The 17,516-nt window shown below is 41.2% G+C and overlaps 1 protein-coding gene across 1 annotated transcript; it reads left to right on the top strand.

Moving 5' to 3' along the window:
* The first annotated feature begins 516 nt into the window (after window positions 1–516).
* SERINC1 (serine incorporator 1) lies at window positions 517–17,477 on the top strand. Its single transcript, XM_066315315.1, has 10 exons — window positions 517–679; window positions 6,177–6,338; window positions 7,825–8,018; window positions 10,821–10,900; window positions 11,092–11,229; window positions 12,355–12,524; window positions 12,623–12,713; window positions 14,011–14,152; window positions 14,260–14,490; window positions 15,923–17,477. Exons 1-10 carry the CDS (start codon window positions 641–643, stop codon window positions 16,059–16,061), a joined length of 1,386 nt encoding a protein of 461 aa, XP_066171412.1. The 5' UTR covers window positions 517–640; the 3' UTR covers window positions 16,062–17,477.
* The last annotated feature ends 39 nt before the right edge of the window (window positions 17,478–17,516 follow it).

Raw genomic sequence — 17,516 nt, 5'->3', positions numbered from 1 at the left:
TCTGGGGGCTGCGTTCATCTTCTGTGATAAGTTAGGAATTTCCATACAAGCTACATAACCCCAGCTAACATCTATGCACGCAAAAGGGGAAGGTGTGCACCTGGCCAGGGGTCTTTGTGACCTGTAAGCGTGACTTTAAGTATTATAATGGACATAGCTCAGCTATAGGGCAGGTGGACATCAAATATTTTGCCGAGTTAATAACTTATCCATAGACGTGCATCGATACCTTGACTTAGTACATCCTTAAGGTCTACTAGTTCCCAGAACAGACTGTTTTACTAACATACAACATTTTGATTTACTACATCTCGATTTGCTACATCCACAGCTTACGACTAACAGGCCTTAACCTTTAGCTCCCGGCTGTCCCTGACTGACGGCTCCTGCCTGTTCCCCGTGCCCGGTCTCCTTCTCCCTAGCTGGGTTTGAAGGCGCTCAGGGAGCTGGGGGAACACCCGGCCACACAGTCCGCCATGCTCCTCACGGGGGCTGCCAGCGGCCGGAAGTGACGTCCGCGGCCGTCAGAGCGGCCGGAAGCGCCGCTGGGAGCAGTAAACAACGGCGTCGGGAGCCGCGGCCGCCGCTTCCATCTTGGAGGAGCCCGAGCCCGAGCCCGAGCCCGAGCCCGCCGGGGACCATGGGCAGCGTCCTGGGCCTCTGCTCCATGGCGAGCTGGGTAAGGTGGACGCGGTCGGCGCGGGGGTCCCTCTCTGCCCTTGCCTGCCCGCCGCAGGCACGGAGCCGGCGCCCGCGGCTTTCCTTCCTCCTTCCCTCCCCACCCGGGCCTCGCCCGTCGCCTCCCCGCGCCTGTGTCACTCAGGGCGGCGGTGGCGCTGCCTTCCCTGCTCCTCCTGCGGCACGGGAAGGCTGCGGGCCCCGGCCCGGCCCCTACCCGGCCCCAGCCGGGCTCTGTCCGCCCCGAGCGGCCGCGGCCCCCCGCACCGCCGGGCAGGGCTCTCTCCCCGCCGCCGTGCCCCTCTCTCGGGCTGCTCCCGGGGTCTCCAGGGTTCTGTCAGAACCGTTTCTATACCGGCGCTATGGGGAGCTTTGTCCTTAACCCAGGCCTGTCGAGCTGCTGGGCGCTGCTTAATCCGCGTTCCGGTGCGGGAGGTGTTACGGTGTCCGCTGAAATCGCCTCTCCCCGAATCTGTCAAGAGTCTTATCAAAGGCTTTGAACTCCAAGCATTTCTTTAGGGAAAATCAAAACCCGCACGTTTCCCTGATTCTGATATTTGTATTTATTTCCTCTTTCTTACGGCTTTGTCTTGAGCAGCTCCACCCTTTGTAGCATCTTTGTCTCGCCGAGCCATCCTTTCCTCGCGGCACAGTAATCCGTGGTGATGTGTCACCACTGGGCTGTGGGAGCACTGTCAGGTGATTTTTGTTCATGGGAAACAGCAGATTGTTTTTAAATGCTATCTCTAGCATTTAAACTATTGGCACTGTGCAGGAAAGCAAAGAGGTTGGTAAAGTCTTCAACTGAGGCATTGCTTTTTTATTCCTAAGTGATACGTCTGTATTGACAAAACCAAGTGGTTTGTGAGTTTTTAGATGTTTGCTGTAAGAATGCCAGTGGGATTGTGAAAATTTGGATTTTTCATACTAAAAATATTGTACCATACATGAATTAAATTAAATTGCCTATTATTAAAGCATTCATACACACACATCTAGTGATATAGCAAAATCCCATATTTATCCAACCTCCTATTTTTGTGATATCTGGATGTATAGGCTTTGGTTCCTCTAATACAGAAAGACCTTTAATTCAGAAAGATGACCCATAATCCTGTAATCTCATGTGAAAATGATATGAAATTACCATAGAAAATTATTGGAGAATCTTTGTAAATTAACTTCCAGGCTGATGTGCCTATAAATTATCAACTAGAACACTGATAATATCCTTTTAACTTATTACTGTGAGCATTCATTTCACTCTTATTAACATTTTAAATACTACTTGTTTAGCCAGTTAGACTTTAATTACTAACTGAATATAGTTAACATTATTATTTTTGATTATTTTCAAGTACTTCGTAATATTGTGACTACAGGCTTTAATTCAAATACTTGAGTTACTATATACTGCATTTTCAAGTTCATAAGCAGCCTTTCTGATAACTAGTTAGGTATTTGTAGTGTATGAAGAACTCCTGTCTACTTGCTCTTGATTGTTTGTTTCCCTACAGAGAAATTCAGCTAATAGTTTGTTAGATTAAATGATTTGCTTGGGATCATAGTCTTAAATAAGCCAGATTTGCTGTGAGTAGTTAACCTCTGTCCCTTCCTTTAAAGTGCCCAAACAAATCAGGTTGGGTAGTTTTTGTTGGTATTGTTTTTCTCTTTCCCCTGATGGCTTTAAAGCGTTCATTTTCTTTCCACGTTTAAAACCACTGCTAATCAGCACTTAAAGCCTATACAGCAGTTCTGAGTAGGAGGACTCTGTCCGCGCGGGTCTCTGAGGATATGGCAGTACAGAGTGTGGCTCTGAGAAGGGCACAGAGTGAGGGAGAGGCTGAGCCAGGTGCAGTGGGTTGCTGTGGGCTGTGCCCGGCCAGCAAAGCGCCTTCTGTGAGGAGCTGCTGCGGTGTTGCTGCTCCGCAGGGCCGCGTCAGGCTCCTGCAGAGCCCTCTGCTTGAGGCCCCGCGTCAGGCGTCGTGCTGTGCTTGTGTCTGCTGGGCTTTGGTGTCACTGCTCTGCCCTCCCGTGTGCTGATCCGTGCTCCAGGGTAACATTTTTAACAGCAAGAGGAGCCTGTCGGAGATGGGGGTGAGGCCAAAGCTGTCTGTTCGAGCAGAGCCATCTCACCGAGTGTCTTCTGCTCCTTACAGCCTAGGTTGATGAGGCAGCACCGTTTTCCCTCTGCTGTGTCTTGCCTCTATTGTTCTCAGTTTTGCTCCTTTAATATTCTCTGTCGAGGCAAAGATCTTGATTAATTCAGTGTCTTTAAGCTTAAGAGTAGGGATGACGTAGCTAAACCCCAACAAGGGCCCAGCAGGGGCTTAGTGTTTTTGCAAATAGTTAATTCAATATCTTATCATTTAGTCATTACTCCAGTAGGAAGATTATGTTTGATATTAAAAACTTGTTCTGTGTGCATCAGGGGCAGTAACATTTGACCTTCTATGATTTGGTGGGGTTTTGTATCTCCTGCTCTCTCCTTCAGTATACATCTTGTTACCTGTTCATCATGCAATTTCCACTGCCCAGGGCAATGAAGTGACTGGTTTAGCAGGCATGAATTAACTTGTCTGCCCAGCTGGCTGCTCCCAGAATAGATGTGTGGGTTGTCTTTTCTTGTTTTGCCTTAGTAGACGCCTTAGAGCTGCTTATTTTTCTCAAAAACACAAAGAGATATGCGTTGATAGGTAAGTAAAAAAGTTTCTGGAAGGCAATAGATTTTTTCAGTTGTGTCTGAGTAACTTTTATCAAAGCTTCTTTATAGAAACAAATGAAAAAGTAATTGTAGAGTAGCTTTTTGACTGCGTCTGTGAGTAAGCTGAGTCACACTTGGGGAGTTAAGCTTTGAGCTCCATGGTATTGTCTTGCTGTTTGTACTACTGAAATTTTTATGGGAGGTGTGCTTTAAATTTGGGAAGAAAGTGGCACAAACTCACCTTGTCTCCTCCGTTGGTAAGCTGAATTCCATGGGCTTGAATGTTCTTTGGTTTCTGTTCTTTTTGAAGTCTGTAGCAAGTAGTTTTGCCAATAGTAGAATACTATTTTGTTGGAATGGTATTTTATTCCCTTTTGCCAAGGAAAGAGAGACTTGGACTGTAATGTGATTCCTTGTGTAAGTAGCCAGCTTGTATAAATAGTGTCATGTATCAATAGGTGTCTGTTGTTCAGAGATGTATGTGCATGAGCTGTTTTGGGGGCAAAACATTTTAAACGCTGATGTTGGAGCTCAGACACCCCAGTGAGATGTATGGCCTCTCTTCAGGCACATTGTTCCCAGTGAGGTGGAAACAATCATCTTCGTTTCAGCTACTGCTGGTCTTCCCTGTCTGTAGAAGCATTTGTGCTTCTGCTTCCCCTGAGACAAGAAGCAAGTGGCTTGAATTATTTAGGTATTTACCAAACAATGTAACATTGGGATTCCTTACAAAAGGGAATTTTTGTAACAGGTGCTCCTGTCCCTCATTTTCTGCAGTAGATGAGCCGACTCATAGGGCCTATTCTGCCAAACTCAACCTTCTGTTCTACAGTGTGTTTAGAAATATTAATGCAGACAGAATAAGTTCAAGAAAGTAATTTTTTGAACAGAGAACAGATATTTTTCACTGGAAAGGTTATTTGTATGTGTAGGAAATAATGTAAGTTCTATAAAATCTGGATGCATTCGGAGATGATATTTGCCATACATTTCCTGCTTATGAAGCACAGATGCTCCTTGTGTAGTTGCTTGCAGTCCTAGAGCAGCCCCAAAGGTCCACCTGCTCCATCCTCTATACAAAAGAGGGCCTGAGTGAGATGATCTGGTACCCTGTCCAGTTGCATCGTGATAACCTCCAGTGATGGAGACTACCATATCCTTGCAGAGGTTTTTTGCAGGGACTGGTTGCTCTCAGTCTAAATAATTTCTTTATTATATTCAGGTGAAATCTCCTATGATCAACACTTTCATATTATTTGTGCTATGACAATACTGAGTGGATAAGATAAAAATGGCCAATATAATAACATTTATATTCTGAAATACTTAAAATGAGAATCCACCTCATTTCACTGCTTTAGCACGACAAATGTAATAGTGAAATTTGCTAATTCAAATATGATTCTGTAGTGTAGTGAAGTGAAATTTCTTGGCTCCTTGGGAAGGAACATGTACCAAAAAGAATATAGGGAAGTGGTTTAAAAGATGAAGTTTATGAGTCCAGTGTGTGAGTCTGGTTGAAACTGTAAGAATGATAATTGGCCTTTTCCTCAGGGAGTGTTGTGGCTTTTCTCTGCAACCCCTGGGGCTTCTCCAGTAGGAGTGGGCTGCTGGCATTTTTGGTTGTTGTATGACTGAACTGCTGAGAACTCTTTCTGACACATGCCATACTGGGTCAGACTGGGTGATTGGCATGTCCTGCTCATGTGGCCTTGTAACTGCTCCTGTCCTTATGTGACTGTCTCATGCAGTGATGAACAGAAGTCAGTGGCTTCTGTCCCATGGTGATGTTGTCCCTGGATGTGTGCTGGAAGAAAAGCTTGGGGTTTAACCCTGTTCTGTGTCAAAGGTAGTGTGGTTTGTTGTAGCTCAGAGAAGGGCAGTGATCACACATTTCAATTGTACCTCTCCTCCTTTGGCTAGTGTTTACTTGTGGGACCTTGCCACTTACTTCCCAAATAGTCAGTCAGCAAGTGGCAGAGAATTTTTCCCTGCTTCCCAACCCTTTCCTGGTGAAATAGGTCCCTTTTTTTCTTCCCGCAATTTTCTATGTAAGAATTAAATACAGGTAAATTTTGTCCTGTTTGGCTATTTTTTTACTTGTAGTATTAGAACTGTACAGCGTTTCCATCCACTTTTGGTGTTGGTATTTGATCTCAGTAACATGTGTACTGTATGTTTGCTCTGTTCTTGGTGTTTGTAACTTTTACATTGCATAAGTTAATTTTGCAGACAAACAGAATTATGTGATATATGAGTAGCTGCTAATCTTAAATAGTTTGCAACCTAAGATTTAGGCTCTATCACCTGTTTTTTTGTGTTTTGGAAATATTTATGACCCCAGTGAGGATTATATCCCAACTGTGCCAGGTGCTGAGAATGTACCTACATGACAGTTGTGCTCCTGTCTTTTTCCTGTGATGTGTTTGTTTTAATCTCTGCAGCTGTGGAAGGGAGGATATAGTTGCTAACAAAACCAATCCTTGCATGTCATTTAGCTGAAATGAAATACAATTCAAGAGAGCAAATGAGCCAGAATCCAGTCTTTATTTCTTCTGAATGGCTAAATGATTACTTCAGGCACAGCCCTAATTTCTCTGTGCAGCAGTGCATTGGGAAGCGCCGTTGTTGGGTGTCTCTGTAATGTGTTGCAGTGACTTAGTCTGCACCAGTGGTGGGATGCACAGGATGAGTCATCTTCTATCATAATAACTGATCATCTGCACAGCGTGATTAAATATTGAAATCTAGTAATCCAGAGCTTTTTAAATAATTCATGTTCTGTCTTTGTCAGATACCATGCTTGTGTGGAAGTGCCCCGTGTCTGCTTTGCCGGTGCTGCCCCAGCGGAAACAACTCCACCATAACTCGGCTGATTTATGCCTTCTTCCTACTGCTTGGTGTCAGCGTGGCCTGTGTGATGCTAATACCGGGCATGGAAGAGCAGCTGAAGAAGGTCAGGTTATTTATTGTTAACATTTTTGGTGGAACAAATGTCACAGATAATAGTAATTGACATCTTGAAAAGCATAAATTTTATTTGGAAATATGTCATTTTGCTACCAGCTATGCTTCACAGTCATCATTAATTTGTTTGAAAGTCAAATGAAGTTGGGAGAAGATCCCTCTATAGATGAAAAGCACTGTTTTGAGGTAAAGCCTCTTCTTTGAATACTCAGAGGAGAAAAAATAAAGTTTTGCATCAAACAAAATTTATGTATGTGTAGTTTCAAATTGAGTATTCCTGAGATGCTTGTATTTATGGCACTTAATTGATTTTTATTGTGGTAGCAATTAAAAAAAACAAATAACCAGATTCTAAGATGTCTTCTAGTTTGGTCATGCTGTACTGGTTAAAAATCTCTTTTAAAGTCTGCAGTGTGTAACAAAAATATCTTTCATATTTTTCATATTAATCATAGTAGCATGTTTTCTGCCCAGGGAATGAGAAAGTGTCTGTAGGATCTTACAGTTTATTAGCTATATGAAGATGTGATATAAAATTGGAGAGTAGTAATGTGAGTTACAGTTACAGGCTCACTGAACTTGGGTTGCATATACTTCAGTCCTGTTTGGCAGTCTTCAGTTTTTTTCAGTAGATAGTAGCTTTGGTTAGGCATGATTTTCATATTTTTTCCCCCAAATGATTCATCTGTAAATGTGTACTGTAGGTTGGTATAGTTACCGCATTAGAGTTTCAGGGAGAGCCATGGTAGTCACCTAGGAAAGAAAATTACACCCTTCTAGAGTATGATTTGACTTTAAAAAATGTTGCTTATGTCCTGGTTGTGACTGGAGAGAATGTTCTCAGCTGTTTCATCTGGAAGTTATGGATACACCTAATTGATGGTGACAGTACCTTTTTGGAAAAGGCTGTGTCTGTTTTAAAGAGATGTAAGCAGGCCACCCCCTAGCTATGTAATAAGCCTGATGGTAACTGTCAAGCAAATTTACCAGTTCCCATATCTTTGATTATCTCCTGATTCAGATCAACAAAGGAAAACTGCATTTCTTTGAGAAGTTCTGAAATTACTAATAACATAAAAAACCTGTTAATAAGATCCTTGTCCCATTCCTGTAAACATTCAAGGTCAGATGGGATGGGACCTTAAGCAACTTGATGTAATTGAAGATGTCCTTGCCCATGGCAGAAGGTTTAGTCTCAGTGAGCTTTAAAGATCGCCTCCAACCCAAACTATTCTATGGAAAGATTTATTTTATACTGCCTGTGGAGGTTTTTTTTTTCCTTGCATGTGTTTTATATTCTAGTTGGACTGTAGCTAATGTTTGTTCTGTTCTTCAATATCGTATTTTCTAACAGTGTTAATAGTTATATAATGTTACAATATTAATGAACTGTGTATTGGAAATTTATTAATATACATTTACTGATGGGAGGTCTTTTAAAGATGACTGACTGACGTGTCTTGTATTTATCACAGATTCCTGGATTCTGTGATGGAGGGTTGGGAACAAGTATTCCTGGTGTGCAGGGCCATGTGAACTGTGATGTCCTGGTTGGCTACAAGGCCGTGTACCGTGTGTGCTTTGGCATGGCCATGTTCTTCCTTCTCTTCTCCTTGCTGATGATCAAAGTGAAGAGCAGCAACGACCCCAGAGCAGCAGTGCACAATGGGTAAGGTGCAGGAATAAGTGCTGAGATGAGTTAGTGATTAATTTTTGCTTCATTCCACAGAGATTTTTTTCAGGAAATAAAAAGATGTAAGAGCCTCATCTGTTCTCTGAGAATTATATTCCTCTTAGCTTAGAAATTTGTAAGAACTTTTGTTCTTTTCTGGACAGTTTTCCTTTAAAGGTTATAGCAGTTACAGATAGATGAATAAAACATATCTTTTCTCCTTCTCCTTCCTATCTTTTTGGTTGCTCCTCTGCAAAGAGAAATGATTTATGTATCTAGTTTCTGAGCTTTCCAGTAGATTTTTTTTTTGTATTTCATTTGAGTTAGGATTGTCAGATGGAAAAATATAGTGGAACTTCAGCTTGTGTGTTGGCACAAGTGGTAGTTGTCATCCAGGGTCTGACTATGTGTAATGTAGCTCCTTGAACCAAGGAGATGTAAATATTTGTAAGAGGGGATGATGCTAAAAAGCTTAAAACCATTTATGGTGCCTAATCTTGGTGGTTGCTGTGATTGCTTAGACTACTGCTTTTTCAAGGTGACTGTATTTAACAGAAGCTATGAACAGCTGAGTAATAAAATTTTATTTTATATTCAGTATAGTATGATTGAACATGTCTAGCATAAAATGAGAAAAAGCTTCAAATTATCTCTAAGGAAATAAAATAATTAGGACTGAGCAGAATATTGTTTTGCTTATTTTTGGGTTTTTTTTGGTCTAAAGAAAAGGTACAGTAGTAAGATATGTTAGCAACAGTAACTCAGTTCAACCTTTCCCTCCACCCTGCTTTGTTCAGAACATGCTTATTGCAAGAAAGAAGAAAGTGGTTCAGCTACATTTTGTATCAGCTCTGTTGGGTTGTTGGTGTTTTTTTTTTTTTTTTGTTTTGTTTTGTTTTTTTTCTCAGAAAAAGGCACATGGTGATTTTACATGATGTGGGATGTTTTTTACCTAAAATTGTTCTTAAGTGTTTGGCATCTTCTTCATAACCTTATTTAGAATTGTACCGTCCAAATTTAGGTACTGTTCATGCAACCCATGGCAGTTTGCTCTTCTTAGCCAATCTAACATCAGCACTAGGATAAAAGTAAAAAAATGTTATTTAACTGTTGCTGGTAAAATATTAAATAATATTACTTTCAGCACTTCTGTTATAACTCATTGCTTTATGAAAAGCTTTATGGCTTTTGATTTTTGAAATTGTGTGTATGTTCAGTAATGCTTTGAGATATAATCTGAAATATTCAGAATACTAGGTTTTTGCATATATGTGTTCTAACTTTTTCATGCTTGCATGCAGGTTAAGCTCAGTAATGCGATCTAGTGCCAATGTTCACCTTCTCTGCTTTTTTAATGGCAGAGTGGTTTCTTGCCTCAAGTTTATGATAGCAATAGAAAAAAATAAATTATAATGTATCTGTGAGATAGTTGCTGGCCTGTACAGAATGCATAGCAGCTTTAGGTGTTATTTCAGAGGACTGTTGTTTTCAGTTGTCGTATGGGGTAGAGCATAAAGATTTCTTAAAAAAAGTCTAGAATTGGAGATCAAATATATGCAAACTTGAACCCATTCTTATTTCTATAATTAAGAGTGACATTGATTTTAAAATATGGGTTCTAGAACTAGTTTTAGTGAGGTTTGTATTGCACTGTAAATGTTACAACTTAATTCAGCTTTCAGACTGGATTTAGTAAATTCTCTATATCCCAGGGAATTAGTCCATTTTGTTCTGCATTCTCCACTTCTGTCATCTCACATGGTTCCTCTCCACACAATTGGCACTTGTTCTTCTGTCTCCATCACTTGATTGTAGCAGCCAGTAAGAGAGATTGAACTTGTTCACAGTATGGGAAGAAATGGGAAGCGATAGAAAATTTGAAAATTTAACAAGTGTTTGACATTGTGGGAGTGTGGTACATATCTTTGTGCTGTTACATTCAGTTTTGAAGTGCATGTAGATGGCATCATGCCTGTTTTTGGAGCTGCCTTTCACTGGGATCAGAAAAAATAGTCTTGACCTTCTCACAGTTTTGTTGACATAACAGTTTGAAGTTCCCTATGCAGGGTATATTTATACAGTTAGTATTTGTGGTGAGTTTGGTCTTTGGTGAAGGATGCTCCCCTGTATGTTTTCTGGAAACATCTGATCTGTTCTGGTGGTCTGTGAATGCACATCTTTTACTGGAAGAAAAGTTCCAATGACACTACACTGAAACAGGGACTTAGAACTTGATTATGTCTTTTCTGTGCAGGACAAATAATTTGCTTTTGTTTTTGTGATAAATCCTCATCAGCTGTAGGCTTAAAGAATCTGAAGTTGGGTGGGAAGAATATCCCACCATGTTTTGTATGTCTCTCTCATGTAGGAAGTGAAGCAAGACTGGTAGGATGCTCCAGCATAAAATATTATGTCATTGTAGGCACCAGTCAGATCTTTGATATTAAAAGCAGGAAAGGATTTTTTAACCCATTTTCTGATCTGCAGGCAATTCAGTAATCTCTCTGCTGTGGTTTAAAACATTCTTAGGAAGAAAAAAAAAACAGCTCACAATTGGCCTAATTTGTAATTCATGAGTAAGAAGATACCTCTGGGAAAAGTGTCAAACTCTGTATCAGTCTAGTACAGTTTAAGCATAATGTTTTGGAGAACAGAAATTTTGGGCAGATGAAATTTTTATCCTGCTTCAAATGAGGCAAGTTAAGAATGAGCAAATAAAAAAAAGCAACTCTTAAGATGTGTATTCTATGTGTGAATTAGACCAGACTTCACAGCTGCCTTTTTTTTATTTCCCTTTAGATTCTGGTTCTTTAAGTTTGCGACGGCACTTGCAATTAGTGTTGGAGCTTTCTTCATACCAGAGGGACCATTTACAACTGGTGAGGGAATATTGTCTTCCTCTGTATCATGGTGCAGTCATATGTAGTTTTTAAAAAAGTAAGTGCATGGTGATGTCATACAGTTTTAATTGTAGCTGTGTAACTGAAGTGCTCCTCTGTGTTCAGAGACACTAAGATGGGGGGTAAATCACCTATGATTATTAACTGTTTTTTTTTTACTTCTCTCCTAGTGTGGTTTTATGTAGGTATGGCTGGTGCATTCTGCTTTATTCTTATTCAACTGGTCTTGCTTATTGACTTTGCCCATTCCTGGAATGAATCTTGGGTCGAAAAAATGGAGGAAGGAAACTCAAGATGCTGGTATGCAGGTAAGGAGGGACTGTACTATAATCAAGTTTTAAATTTCATTTAATGTGCATTGTGTTAATTTAGTCACTGAACAGTTCATTTTACCAGTGCAGAAAGGGCTGCTTCATATATAAGTATAATTTTCTCAGATGAGTAGTTCAGCTCCATTGATGTCCTTCTAGTTTCAAGTTAAATAAGGGGAAGCAGGGAGAGGTGCAGCAGCTTCTGAATAATAAGGTCTATTCCCTGGGAATAGGGCATGAGTTTCACAGATTCACAGAATGGATGAGGTTGGAAGGGACGAGAGCAGGTCATCTGATCCAGCCTCCTAGCTCAAGCAGGGTCATCCCGGAGCACGTGGCCCAGGATTGTGTTCAGATGGTTCTTAAATATCTCCAGTGAGGGAGACTGTACAACCTCTCTGGGCAAATCTGTTCCAGGGTGCAGTCATACACAAAGTTAAGAAGTTCTTCCTCGTGTTCAGGTGGAGTTTTCTGTGCATTGTATTAGAGAAGTGGCAACTGCAGCTTGTTGTTGTTGTTTTTTTCAGCCACAGGTTTTGCCATCCATTGAGTGCTGATTAAAAGCAAAGTAACCTGTTAGCGCTTCATGTTGAGTAGAATCATCTCAAATATTTTTTTCTGGTTGCCAGTCATTCTTTGAAGGTATATGCTGAGTGAAAGGCCAGGGTAGTGAAGGAGAGTACAGGTCATCTCACTGGAGAAATGATATTTTAATAAAGTGTTTCAAAAGACAGCATGACTTGTCTTCATTCAGCATCCACTGCTCTGTTTATTAAGGTGTAATTTAGAAATGAGATTTTGTTTTAGCCTCTGTTGGAGAGGGATTTCTTCAGTTTATTTTTTTAGCTGTCAGTCAAAGTGTGTGCAGTACAGCTGTATTCCTTTATCCTCCTTGCTCTTCCTAGTTGCTGTTAGAGCACTGGAGAATCAAGCATGGCTTCAGGATTCCCATTTATTGTTTTTTTTAAATACTTCATAGGCTATTTGAGAACTTTTTCTAAGTTTCATTGCCCAGAACTTTTGCTGTGTATTGTATCCCACACTTGGTAATCATGCAGTATTATTCCAATCATAGGTGTCTTTGTTATTAACCAGTTTAACTATGGTTTTGTTTCTTCACAGCTCTGCTCTCAGCTACAGCTGTCAACTATCTGTTGTCTCTAGTGGCTATTGTCTTGTTTTACGTTTATTACACTCATCCAGAAGGTTGTTCTGAAAACAAGACATTCATCAGTGTTAATATGCTCCTGTGCATTGGTGCTTCTGTAATGTCAATTCTGCCAAGGATTCAGGTACAATTTTAATTCTGTTGCCTCTTGTGTTATCACAATGGAATCGTGTCTGCAGCTGTTGATTGCCTAACTTCCCTGTGTTGTGACTCCTTTTGTAGGAATCTCAGCCAAGGTCTGGTTTGCTGCAGTCTTCGGTGATCACAGTTTACACAATGTATTTGACTTGGTCAGCCATGACCAATGAGCCAGGTAAGTGCAGTAGCAATGTCGAGCTTTTTGGGTAAGCAGTTCAGCAGTAATTTTACTTTCCCCTCTCTTGCAGGGCAGCATTAGAACAGGGTAATAGAATGTGCATGCATTAGGGCTCAGCTACATGTGCTGCCAGGAGCCTGCTCTTCTCAGGGATGGGAAGGGATGGGCAGCAGTGAGGGAGGGCAGGGTCTGTGTGGCTGGTCCAGGGAGGCTCCCTTGAGGGGGAGAGAGAAGCAGAGTGGCACTTCCAGGGTGTGCTCACCTTTTCCTTCCCCTGAAGACATGCTCCCAGCAATGATATAAAATAACAACCTGGCCTTGCCTATCCATCTCTGAGCTCTGCACCCTCTGCAACGAGATAATATCTTTTCCCTCTGCTTATATGGCATGTAAGAGTTTTCTGCTGTTTACTGGCAGAATTGCAGTATTCTAAATCTTAGATTTTGCAGATCACCGCAACTCCTCTGAGGGGTCTAGAAGTTTCGTCTTTCTACCAGGTGTCATGTTTATTAGGTGACCAAGATACTACTGCTATTAAATTTTTCCAAAGAGAGGAATTCTAAAAGTATTTATAAAAGTATTAATAAATGTTGTCAATGTTTATTGTGTCTGAAAACAGTTGAATATCTCTAAAACTAAAAAAATAAGTGCAGAAATTCTGGTGATAAAAATAAATCCCCAGATATTGATTTTAGTGGTTTTAGTTGGGTCTTTTACCCTTTTATCTTAGTTATGGACAATCTTCTGTGCTTCCGTGTCATGAAATACATGAATCATCTAATTCAGGCAGTGATTATGGGAAAATAACTTTGTCCAATAATTTCAAGCTGTTTCATCGGTGTTACCTGTGCATGCTGTGGATTGGGAACCACTCATAGTAAAAACCTGACTTACTGGCATTGTTTTCCAACTCTGGGATGACTCGGGTAAACCATCTATAGAGTATGATTGTCAAACTTGTTTTCTAGCAGTACAATTTCTGAAGTTTATTATACAAATTTTTTGTTGTTGTTGTATCTAATTATGTGAGATGGAATAGTAAAGCAGTTGATGCATATCTTACATAAGTTCAGAATCCTTTTATCTGCGCCAAGAGACAGATATTTATGCCATATATACTGTCATTTCTCAATCTAGAGAGATTCAGTAAGCTAAAATTAGATTCAGATTCTACTTCAAGACTGTGACAGTCACGAAGTTCCTTTCTATTTCTGTGCATTCAGCATGGAAATGTGCTATTAAGTATTTGTCCTGTTCTTGTTTTATGTAAGTTCTAATGCAGTTTCCCTCACAGACAGGCGCTGTAACCCCAGTCTGCTGAGCATCATTGGTTACAACAGCACCACCATTCCAACCCAAGGTCAGGTAGTGCAGTGGTGGGATGCACAAGGAATTGTAGGACTGGTTTTGTTTTTGCTCTGTGTTCTCTATTCAAGGTAAGATTCCTTTAAAAAAACACATTAATTTGTACCACTTTTTACTGTTGGATACTAAATTGTATTTATTTGGGTAACTGTACCATGTCCTTTCCTGCCAAATCCAGCATCCGGACATCCAACAACAGCCAGGTTAACAAGCTGATGCTGACCAGTGATGAATCAACACTGATAGAGGATGGAATGCCCAGGAGTGATGGCTCCCTTGATGATGGAGATGATGTTCACCGAGCTATAGATAATGAGAGAGATGGAGTTACTTACAGTTACTCCTTCTTCCACTTCATGCTTTTCCTGGCATCACTGTATATCATGATGACGCTTACCAACTGGTACAGGTATTTACATTTTAGATGCTCTGCTGATAATGAGCATACACAATGAATGCCATCTCTTGCTGGACAAGGAGGCACAAGTTGCATGCTCTGGAATGTAGGTCTTGAGTGGGCCCTCTCAAGGGAAGTTACTGTTTCAAGTTACATTTAGGGAACTGTATTTGAAGACTGTAGCCAACCTTGTTCACAAGTGCCTGTTGCATTTTCTTGGATGATTCTTATCATTCACTGAACTGCTGAAACGCATCCTGCTGAAGTGAATAGGAGAAAGTCTTAAGTTACTTAACAATTAAAAATTAGTAAACACTAGGCCCGTGTCTGGTACAGAGAGCTAGAAAAAGGACATGTTATATCAACAGGTCAAGGGGGAGGGTGTTTCTTTCCATCTCCTCAATGCTAGTGACTCCTCCAGTTCTGGGTCTTCCCAGTATGACAGGGAGTCCAGCAAAGGGCCACAAAGATGATGAAGGGACTGGAGCATCTGTGGTATGAGGAGAAGATGAGAGCTGGGACTGTTCAGCTTGGAGAAGGGAAGGTCCAAGGGGTGTCTCACCAATGTATATAAACACCTGAAGCAGGTGTGTGAAGAGGATGGAGCCAGGACTTCTCACTGGTGCCTTGTAACATGGCCAGAGGCAAAGGGCACAACCTGAGACACAGGAGATTCCCTCTGAACAAGAAACACTTTTCCATCGTTAGGGTGACTGAGCACTGGCACAGGTTGCCAGGGGAATTTGTAGAGTTTCCATTCTTGGAGGTATTCCAAAGTCATCTGGGCAGCTGGATCTAGGTGTCCCCACTGGAACAGTGGAGCTGGACTAGAATGGTGGAAGTAAATTATGTTGTCTGCTCCTTGAAAAAAAATCTTGACAATAAAATAAAATAGTCCTCCTGTGTGTGAACTGTTGCTAACAGCTTGATCAGATGTTCTTCAGAATTAAGAAATACAAACTAAGGTCTCTAGTAACGTGGCAAAGAACAATTTCTGTCAAAAAAGCAACACTAAAAGGTACTTCCTTCAGAAATAACTCTAGTCCTGCTGTGGATTTGATTTGTGGCCCTACTTGGGTCAATGACATCAAGATGAGTAATTTCTCTAGGTAGTGTCCTTTGGCATGGTAAAACACATTCTTTCTGTCTCTAAGTGCTGCCCTTTTACTGCCTTACTGCAGATTTGTTAGAGATTCCTTGTAATTATTTCTGCTTGGCAGCCTCTCATACTGAGTATTTTTTGTGCTGCTGTTGTTTTTCCACCTCCTGTGACACCAAGGTGCAAGTGCTGGTCTTGTACAGGCTGGTGTGAACTGCCTGGAGGAAGGGTACTTTGAGGTGTGAATTGAAAATGATCTCCTGTGAAAACAGTGCTGAAGGGTGGCTTAAAACACAAGTATTGAAAAAAAATTTTCAAGTGATCCTTTTTCTTTCCTTTTCACAGTCCCGATTCTTCTTACGAGACAATGACCAGCAAGTGGCCGTCGGTGTGGGTGAAGATCTCCTCCAGCTGGATTGGCATCGTGCTGTACGTGTGGACTCTGGTGGCTCCACTGGTTCTCACCAACCGCGACTTTGACTGAGCCCTGCTGCTCTGTGTTGGCGCCTGAAACAAGCAGTATTCCGGGTAATGGTGGGGTGTAAATATGTGTGTGTGTGTGTGCTGTCCAGGTAGTATTCTCTGCTTTAGCCTGCATGATTACCTTGAACCACGTCTTGTCATTTCATTAAATGACTTTTTCTAGCTGAGCTCAATGGTAATTGCTGTAATGATGGTTTTCATAGGATTACTCCTAGTTTGAGTGCTTTGGGAGCACAAGATGTAAGATCAAGAGCTTTTGGAAGTATGTTTTTTTCCCCTCAATTGCATTAACTGGTTTTAGGAAAAAAAGTGCAAGTGTTAATTAGGGTAACTAAACTGTGTTAGGTCAGGCTTTGCAAGTAAAGGAGGGGCTGCCTTTGATGATCCCTGTTGCCTTGATTCCAAAGTAAGCCTTGAGTAAGTGTTGTTAGACTCAAAGTGGAGCATGTTGGGGTTCACTGCACATCGTGCAGCACTTTGGCAGTAACAGCCTGACCTTCCCCATGCCGAGGGCAGCAGTACCTTCAGCACAGATGTGAGAGGGGGAAACTTGCACCTGGAGCTGCAGAGGAGCCAGTCCAGTGTGTTCCATTACACACTGGAGGATAGGCATCCCTGGGGAGAACTATCCTGGTATCAGATGCTCAGAAGCATGTTTTTAAGGCACCTGTTTACAATGTGCATCTACATATTATTAATATTGGTTTTTTAAGTAGTTTAAATGGCATAGCTGTGCTGTAATTTATTGCTGTTTTGTGTGCCACTTTCTTCTTGGCTAAGCTACAATCATGGAGTTTGCAAGGAGCCGAGTGGTGAAAGCTGTGTAAGCCCTTTGGAGGAAGTTGAGTGTTGTGATTGAAAAAAAAAAAAAAAGGGCGGAGAAAAAGGAGCACTGAAATTGCAACTACTAAAGGAGGAGGTTTGCATTTACTGAGGCTTCAACTGAAGGGTTTAAATATTTGGGGCTCTGAATCTTGAAATCTTTTACTGTATTAGGTATTTTGCTTGTTATCCATTGCCAGAGATGGATTTGAGCCTAGAAAATTTAAATCTAGGCATAGTTCCTGTGCAGTTACAAAATCTTAAAATGCTTTTGTGCTTGCTGCTTTGTAACTGAAGTACATAAGCTGCATAATTTCTCTGTTACTCGCTACAACTTGAACCTAGAGCAGCCTGACTGGGAGTGACCCTAGAGCCTGCAGCAGATGTCATGCTCATCTCTTTCCGTGGTGTTTGTAACTGTGACTTCCTGTTACTATTCTCTAAGCTTTTAATTCTGTACCTGAACACTGACATTTACTGCAAAAGTCTGACATGTCAAGTCAAACTTGAGACAGTAATGGAAAGATTAGTAAAGGCTTGTAATAATTTGGAATATGTTGTTACCTTATTAATAAATAAATTTGGATGAAGATGTCCCATGATTCTTGCTGTCTAATGCTGCTGCCAGATGTGG

This window comes from Sylvia atricapilla, chromosome 3 (genome assembly GCF_009819655.1).
Source record: "Sylvia atricapilla isolate bSylAtr1 chromosome 3, bSylAtr1.pri, whole genome shotgun sequence".
Lineage (NCBI taxonomy): Eukaryota > Metazoa > Chordata > Aves > Passeriformes > Sylviidae > Sylvia > Sylvia atricapilla.
Note: the sequence above shows the minus strand (reverse complement) of the source record. Positions and strands in the feature narration are given on the sequence as shown.

Excerpts from the sequence above, each read along its gene's own strand:
- SERINC1 (XM_066315315.1), top strand. The coding sequence starts at position 641 with ATGGGCAGCGTCCTGGGCCTCTGCTCCATGGCGAGCTGG. Across the intron at positions 680-6,176 it reads TCTGCTCCATGGCGAGCTGG|ATACCATGCTTGTGTGGAAG; the intron begins GTAAGGTGGACG and ends TGTCTTTGTCAG. Across the intron at positions 12,714-14,010 it reads AGCCATGACCAATGAGCCAG|ACAGGCGCTGTAACCCCAGT; the intron begins GTAAGTGCAGTA and ends TTTCCCTCACAG.